Here is an 8,681-nt window from a genome sequence, read left to right on the forward strand (position 1 = left end):
GAATCTTCTAAGGATATTTATGAAACGTTTAGTCAATGTGTCGTAAATATTCCTTTGTTAAAATTGATAAAAGATGTGCCTTTGTATGCTAAGTGGTTGAAGAAAATTTGTTCCATCAAAAAGAAGAAAAATTTAAAAGGGAAGCAAAAGGTGAAGGTTAGTGAACATGTTTCCGCCGTTTTTCAAAAGAGAATGCCTAAAAAATGCAATGATCCGGGCATGTTCACTATACCTATAACCCTTGGTGACACAAAGATTTATAGGGCTATGCTAGATTTGGGAGCCTCCATTAATGTGCTTCCTTATTCCTTATATGAGTCTGTAGAACTTGGTGAATTGCTTCCTACTAATGTTGTCATACAATTAGCGGATCGCTCCACTTCCATTCCTAGAGGTGTATTGAAAGATGTTCTAGTGGAAGTTGATAAGATGAATTTTCCTGCTGATTTTTATGTAATTAACATGGAGCATGATAGGCATTCCGCCCCTATTCTTTTAGGGAGGCCGTTCTTGAAGACGGCTAATGCTAGGATTGATTGTGGCACCGGTTCTTTGACCATGCAGTTTGATGGTCAAAACGTTGAGTTTAAAATGCATGATGATATGGGATGTAAACAAGATCACTCTATCTATTCTATTGATGTGGTTAAGCCGAGTGTTCATGATGTGTTCGATGTGAGGTAAAACTTTTGTGCTTGCATGATGTCGAGCTTCCGACTTTAAACTAAGAGCTTCTCGGGAGGCAACCCGTGTTTTGTATATATTTTATTTGGAGTTAAGTTATTATGTTTTGTTTTTGTGTGTTTTGGTGTTTTGGTTTTTGTAGGAGAACCTTTGAAGCAAAACAAGAGAGTTGGAAGGGGTGGGTTTCATCACCACTCCCTTCGAATTTAAAAGAGAAAAAAAAAAGGGCCGAGAGCAACTCTGCGACTTCACCGCGGGCGCGGAATCCTTCCGCGGTCGCGGAGCCGCGTATTTCCGCCAGGTAAGTTTTTTTCTTCGCCCTTTTCTCTTCCTTCCTCCTTCCTTCATTTTCGACCCTCTCTCTCTCTTTTCTCACAACTACTCATCCCCTTACGCCTCCCTTCAATTCCTTCACTCAAATTCCTCTCTTTCACTCATTCAATCCCTTTTTCTCACTCTCTCATATCATTCCCCACTCAATCATCTTCAAAATCTCCACTTTTCTTTTCTTTTTACAAAATCCATTGAAAACCCTAAAATTTGGGGGCTTTTGATTCTTGGAGTTGGTAGGCAATTAAGGAGCAGTGGAGTGCACTTGGGGTGTTGTTCTTACCTGGTTAGTCAATCAATCGCATTGTTCTTCCTTCTTTGAGGTAAACTTGAACTTTTCATACTTTAATTTGAAAGTTCCCTTGATTAAGAGTTGTGGTTGGTTGATTATTTTTCTTGTGGTGAGTTATTGTGATTGGGAGTTGTGGATAATCACTTGTTGTGTTTGTGGTTACTTATTGTGTTGAGAACTTGTTGTGGTGAAATTTTAAGTTTGGAGTTGGAGGAGTTTCTTGTGTAGTGTGAAAGGAGTTGTATTGTGTGGTTTGCTCTTGTTGCCTATTGCTTATGGTGGTTACTAGAGGTTCTCGTTTCCCTATTGCTAATTATTTTCATATTTTACACATTGAGGACAATGTGTCCTTCAAGCATGGGGGAGTGAGATGTGGTTGATGTGTATATTTCCTTTAATAAAAAAAATGAAAAAAAAAAGAAAAAATTATGAAAAAAAATGAAAAAAAAATGATGAAAAAACAACAAAAAAATGAGAGATGAAAAAAAAGATGATTATGAGTGGCTAGGTGAAAACCCGGAAGGGCGCCTAGGCAAAAGGAGAGGACTCTAGTGTCATTTATTTTTCGGAGTGGTGGCATATGAAGGGTGTTTGAAGCGACGTTTGGGTAGGTCACTCATTGTTGAAATAAGGAGGTTGTGGTTTAGATGGTGGTAGGTTAGAAAGCCTCTTGTTTTTCATCTTGGAGCCATAAGGGGAGTCGGAGGTTGTTTTAGGAGTTATGCTCTTGGTTTGATGGTGTTATTTCGAACCAACGCTTTGTTTTGAGGGAGTAGTGTGTGAGTTAAGCTTGGGGGATCTAGGACATGTTAGCTCCCTTGCTCTTTGGTTTGTGTGCAGTTAGCTTTGGTGTGTTGAGGTCATTTCCACCCCCAAGTCAACTATCCTTGTGGATTGTGGAGTGATAAGATGGCTAGAGTTTTGGTGCGTTGAGATTACTTTCGCCCAAACTTTAGCTAGTTGCGATTCATCATTCATTCGCTTTTGATTGGAGTAATAGTGTTAGGTTTGGATTTTCTGTGAATTTCTCCATGCTTTTCTTGATAGACCTTGGAGATAGATAGGAGCTAGGATTTTACTCGAGGACGAGTAAAGGTCTAAGCATGGGGGAATTTGATATGCCATGTTTATATGGCATTTCTGACACTTTTTCACTACTTACTAATGGGATTTAACACAAGTTTTGTAATGATATTGATCTTTTTCTCTACTATGTTGTAATTTGCTCTTTTGAATCATTTGAGCTCATTGGTGTTGGAGAAAGTTCAAGTTGGAAAGTTAGCATGTCGAAGAAACTCTTTGAAGAGTTATCATAGTGAAGCAAGGAAGTGAAATGCGTGCTTCATGAGTATTTTTGGTATGACTAAGTCCTATAAGCATGGGAGATGAGAAGCTACGGGCAACCTCCGCGGTCGCGGGAGAATTCAATGCGGCCGCGACGAATTTTGGCAGAAAACTACCGTGAGCATCTCCGCGACCTCACTGTGGTCGCGGACCCCCTCCGCGGTCGCGGTGCTTTCCCCCACGGTCGCAGAGCCCTGAAACGAGGATTTCGACTTTTCGTCTTCCCCTGTTTTGCTGATTAAAAGAACATTTCGTCTTTTGTGTTTAGGATCATTTTGCATCTGTTTTAGAGAGGATTTCGAAATAAAAATTGTAATCCTTTATATTATGGAGAGCTAATCTTCCATCTTGGTGTATCAATCGAATCAACCATTTTAAGCAACTTGTGAGTTCAATTCTTCCTTTAAATTGCTTGAATGTTGATGATTCTTCATGTTCTTCATGTTTGATTGTTTTTGTGCTTAAGTTAACTTGATCAATTAACTTTTTTCTTATTACAATCTCTACTATCTAGATAATTGTCTGCTTTGAGATTATCTAGGGTTTGTAGTTTATGCCCAATTATCGCACGCTCGTGGATGATTAAGTATAAGAAGGATCATTATATAATTTCGCATTTGACCGCTTGTGTGAATCCTAGATTATCCTATTGAAATCGCCCTAGTTGTTATCTAATTGCTTAATTAAACCTAGAACACTCGGGCTAGGTTGTTACGCCATTAAGGGTCAGATTAGAGCGCTCGCTTAGTCTTACCGCTACGTTAGGGGAGATTGAATCTTATGATTCACAATAGGGTGTTCAAGTAACTTAGGTGTTGAATTGTTCAATGATCAGGGGTTGAATTGGTTGTGAAGATTGATTGTCAAGTTCTCGTTTATTATTTGATTTTCCTTGTTTATGCTTTATTTGTTAAAATTTCATTTCTCAAAACCCCCGCATTTTCACTTAGCACACGTTTAGTCAAACCAAACCTACCTTCTCCGTGGATTCGAACCTTACTTCCTTATACTACGTTTGTGTAGGGTAGTATTGATTTATTTGCGCGTTAGCCGATACGACTTAGGCTTCGCCAAATTTGGCGCCGTTGCCGGGGAGGGCAGCGTGCACTACTACATTTTGAAGCAATTGCAACGGTCTAATGCAACAGTTGACCATAAAGCAACGGTCTATTGCAACGACATGTGCTAATGCAACATAATTTTGCAACGGACAGTGCTATTGCAACGACTATTGCAACAGGTAGTGCTATTGCAACAACTTATTGCAACGGTTAAAGTGAACCGTTGCATTAAAAGGTTAAACGCAACAGCATTTTAATCGATTGCAACGGACGATCCAATAGCTAAAGTCTAAAATTTTTGGCCATACGGCCCATACACGTGCTCATGACTATTGATTGCCCTCCGGTATTTGACACAAGCACACAGCCACAACACATACAATCAAAGATGAAGGGGAATCCCTAATTCGGTCCTAAACTCCTCATACTCGTCGGCTTCTCTTATTCCTCGCCGGGATATGCGCGCGAAGGGGAATCTGGTGTATTGCTCGTCGGCTTCTCTTAACCGTCGTCGGAACAATTGCAAAGAGGAAGGCGGTTTAATTGTTCGTCGGCTTCTCTTAAACCTCGCTGGAACAACTAAGCGAAGAGAGAAAGAGGTGGGGAAAATAATTTTTGTTAGTTTCTTGACGAATGTGCTTATCAAAGATGTAATCTCTTGGTTATGGCTGAGAGACGAGAGTCGAAGCCTCCTGGAGATTCTGAGTGGCTGTGCAAGTTTTTCTCGCCTGTCATCTTGGGCGTGCTTGTTGTTAGAGGTTAATTTCTCTCTCTCATCTGAATTTTTAAGTTCTGCCATCCGTGTTTCCATCTTCTAGCTGTCAACTACCTGTTTGATTAGGGATCTGTAATGTTCAAGGTGCAGAATGTAAATGGATTTATTAGAAATTGATTTGCTTAGACGAGAGTAGTCAGCTTCTGGAGGTGATAGAGCAAGTCTATTTAGGTTGAAATTGTTTAGGATTGAATCTTGACGAATTTTGAGCTTATTTTGCCGTTAGTTGATTTGGTCCATGGCTTATTGTATCTTTTTTTGCTTTCTAAGCCTCTGATTGACTTCTGGCTCTCATTTTCTGTTATTAATGTAGCTATTTGCTTTATCGAATTCTCATATTGTAAGGATAAATCATCTTTTAAACATATGAGTCGCCATCTGAGTGTAATAACACCGTAGCATTAGTTATTAAGAATTATGTAGTGATGAGTGACTAATACTAAGAATATTTTTACATATATATCTTGGTGCCTTCAATTAAGCTTCCCTTCAATCTTCTCTACTGATTTCTGTTGGAAATCTTGCTGAATTAGAATGAGTTCAAGTTCCGTCGCTTAGAAAGATACAATGCCAGAAAGGCTTTACAAATTTATCTCATTAACTATCTACAGATTTACCGTTTTGAAATTCTGTAAGTTGGTAAGGAGAAAATACTATATGTAAATTAATAATTATTTAAAAGCTGGCCTTTTCATGTTTAAGTTATCTAGGAACTATTGTATGGTAGTAAATTTATGAATCCCTTCTGAAATTTGGGAAATTTTCACTGTTATATCCAAAATTTACACTATCATATTCCTTGAGCTATAGGTTCATTCATGCACCAATGAAGGGCAGATGAGTAACACCTTGAATATTTTTCGAGATAAAGGAACTTGAACTTTTGATGCCAATGACCTCTACCCTAACAAAATTAATGGGTTTCTTTGTTTCTAAGTTCACGAACTTCCAAATGAACCGCCCTCCCTGCTGTAACAATTCAACAACCTTGCTTATATTCTACTTTCCCATGACATATATGTTTGACTCTGTGAGGTTGATTTTAACTCACTGTAAACTAATTTAAGGATAAGTGCGAAAGAGGTAGAATCCAAACAGAAGAGCATGATGTTGATCCTAACTCACCTTAAACTAATAAGTGCAAAAGAGATAGAACCCAAGCAGAAGAGCATGAGACTTTGAGTTAAATAAGAAACACTTCCTCTTGATAAATTTTTTGGTGATACGAAGCTTATATGAACAGTCATTTCTGATTTTTAACCCTTTGATGCTCGAACATTGTAAAATTTGTGATGTCAAAAATGTGAAAGTGTCGATGTTCATCAGAATGGCCCAACTGTATATCGCAGTCGAACGGTGTTTATACAACTGCTGAGTTGGTGAGAGATTTTTTTTGGGATGATGAATTTCGTCCAAAATGGGATCCTATGCTCACATATTTCAATATATTGGAGGATTGTTCAGATACCGGAAGAATGATCGTCCACTGGATCAAAAAGGTGTGTTTACCTTTCTTTTTGGTTTATTATTTTATTGCCGAGATCTGCCGCTTCCGTAGAGTCTAAACTTTCCAGTTATGTCTTATATGCGCAGTTCCCCTTTTTCTATAGTGACCGAGAATATATTATTGCTCGAAGAATATGGGAGGCTGGAAGAACATATTACTGCATCACGAAGGTATGATATATTGAATTTACTTTTCGACTAATAACATACTATTGCATAGTATATAGTAGAATAAAGGCCTTCAGAAGTCTAATGTGTTCTCTTCACCTATCTTATCTCAATTGAATTTCTTAGACCTTATTCGACTTGTTCACCCTAATTTCACCTTATATTTTAACCGTATTAGACCTGATCAAACCTAGAACTTATTTTTAAGGTGAAGAGAACCCGATAGCTACATCGAAAATCATTTGTTTTAATCCAAAGAGATGCTAACCAATATTCAAAATATGGGACTTCGTTTTCCTTTATTTTTATTGTCGAGAGGTAAGCTAAGCTCCCAAGGCGTGCGTTACTTCATTTAGTCAGTACTGGTCCCCGTTTATCCCAATCTGGCTTTTCGTTAGTGCATAATCCGCTAAGGAGAGGTCTTCCCCAAGGAATATAATGGATATATCATCCAAGTCGAAGGACTTCATTTTGTCACTTGAAGCGTGTACCAATTAATACTCTAAGACTACAAACTTGTAATTAGTGGAAGTAGGGGTCAATCCCACGGACATAAATGTACTTTTAAAATTGGTTTCCCCTTTATCAACAAGCTTTATGTCAGTTAAGAGGTATCTAAGGGAGTCATTCTCTTGGATTTACTCTCAAAAAGGAAAATAAAATTTATAAGAAAAGGTTGTTTGGATTTCAGTGATTCCCCCATGAGAGCATAATATTTCTAAAGTTGTCTACTTGTGTAGGGTTGATGATATCTTGTATATTTAGTCCATATCTGTTCAATGCTCTGGTGCGTTAAATTTTAAGGTAATTCACATACAGACCTCTATAGCCTCAGCACAAATGCTTTTTTTTTATGGCTCTGCAGGATGTTGATTATGAGGCCACAATGTCCACCAAACTTTCTATTGCTAAGAAGATTTTCTCGCTGGAAAAGGATCTGATACTTAAATCCAGCTCCTTCCAGGAGTTCTTTTCTGAGAATGAGGTTCTTCGAGGCACCCTTTAGATACTTATTGAAATGATATTTTTATTCTCTAGTTTTGGATTTTGGGTCTTGCCATCTAACCCACTTTTTTATGATGAAAAGGAGTGGCTAAAACCTTATGCAGCCTTCTGTTTTCTGCGGGATTTCTTTGAAACCTCGGATCATAGTCAGTGGGGTCGTTTTTCCCATTTTTTGAAGAGAAGGTAAACAAGTTTTTGCTTTTTGATTGTTTGTTTCAATTACAACCTTTAAACAAGACGCTGGCTTGTAGGGCATGTATGAAGAGTGATGGAGAGGCCTGTCTACACTTTTAATTAAAGCTACTATCTGATTGTGAGTAGTATATAACAGAAGGTTTCTGCTTCTGCAGCTTGAGAAACTTGTCTCAGAAGACAGTCCCCACTACAGCATCATATGCTTCCACTATTACATACAATATCATTTGCATGTACAAGTGAGTAGAGTGAACTTTATTCCAAGAGTATGTTATTAGCTGAAATTTGGGTCTTGCTTTCTCATGAAATGATGTAATTGCAGCTATCAGAGGCTGCTGAATATGCAAGGAAAAAAGGAGTGGTGTTGAAGGGAGACCTCCCAATTGGTGTAGACAGGAACAGTGTTGATACTTGGGTCTATCCAAACTTGTTTCGGATGAACACATCAACTGGAGCACCACCTGATTATTTTGATAAAAATGGGCAGAATTGGGGTTTTCCAACTTATAATTGGGAGGAAATGTCAAAAGACAACTATGGATGGTGGCGTGGTCGTTTGACTCAAGTTTAAGAGACTTCATTGTATTATTATTGTACTCATTAGCTTCTTCAAATATGTGTAGATTTTATGTTAAATCAAATGTTCTCTGTTTTATTTCCCTTGTCTTAGATGGCGAAGTATTTCACAGCTTATAGAATCGATCATATATTGGGCTTCTTTAGAATTTGGGAACTACTTATTAAAATGATGAAGTATTTTTATCATCTTTTTTGTTATTATAATATTGTTGTTGCTAGCTTGTTATACTGCACAAAAGGAACTCCATTGAGAGCTTACTTCTAACCTTGGTTCTGTCCCGTGATGATAGATTAGTCCCTTGTCTTAATGTATATTATTATAACCATATGTCATGCTTTATTAAACTTTTGTATAATTCTATAGGTATATCAAGAAGAGGAAAATGTATGACATGAAGAACAATTGCGGTCGCACGAATGACAATTTTTGGGCGGTGGATCTCGCTTAAAAGTGGAGCATGGTTTTGGAATTAATTAGGCAACTAGCTAGTAATCTTGTTTTTTGGTAATATATTTACGCTAGAAGTATATATGTTTTTGTGCATCTATATTAGGTTGGAAATAAATATATTAGGTGATCAAACTTCTGTTGGGATTTGATATATATACGATAGTATTATATTAAGTACTTGGTGTTGGAAATTGTCAAACGATTGGATGATCTTAGCTTGAATATATTTATCGATCTTTTTGGAATATAAAATTTTATCATTATGTTTATTTGGATTTTTTTTTGAATTAT

General features: G+C 37.5%; 1 protein-coding gene across 1 annotated transcript; it reads left to right on the plus strand.

Moving 5' to 3' along the window:
• Positions 1-7,433: 7,433 nt before the first annotated feature.
• Positions 7,434-8,388, plus strand: LOC104893759 (4-alpha-glucanotransferase DPE2). Its single transcript, XM_057394696.1, has 5 exons — positions 7,434-7,445; positions 7,516-7,599; positions 7,683-7,925; positions 8,031-8,113; positions 8,304-8,388. The coding sequence occupies exons 1-5, from the start codon at positions 7,434-7,436 to the stop codon at positions 8,386-8,388; spliced, it is 507 nt and encodes a 168-aa protein (XP_057250679.1).
• Positions 8,389-8,681: the final 293 nt, after the last annotated feature.

The sequence above is a fragment of the Beta vulgaris genome, chromosome 5 (genome assembly GCF_026745355.1).
Source record: "Beta vulgaris subsp. vulgaris cultivar EL10 chromosome 5, EL10.2, whole genome shotgun sequence".
NCBI classification, from domain to species: Eukaryota; Viridiplantae; Streptophyta; class Magnoliopsida; order Caryophyllales; family Amaranthaceae; genus Beta; species Beta vulgaris.

What these genes read in the sequence shown, in the direction of transcription:
- LOC104893759 (XM_057394696.1), top strand. An exon ending in AATATCATTTGCATGTACAA is followed by an intron (nt 7,600 to 7,682) that starts GTGAGTAGAGTG and finishes ATGTAATTGCAG; the next exon opens with CTATCAGAGGCTGCTGAATA. An exon ending in CTACTTATTAAAATGATGAA is followed by an intron (nt 8,114 to 8,303) that starts GTATTTTTATCA and finishes ATAATTCTATAG; the next exon opens with GTATATCAAGAAGAGGAAAA.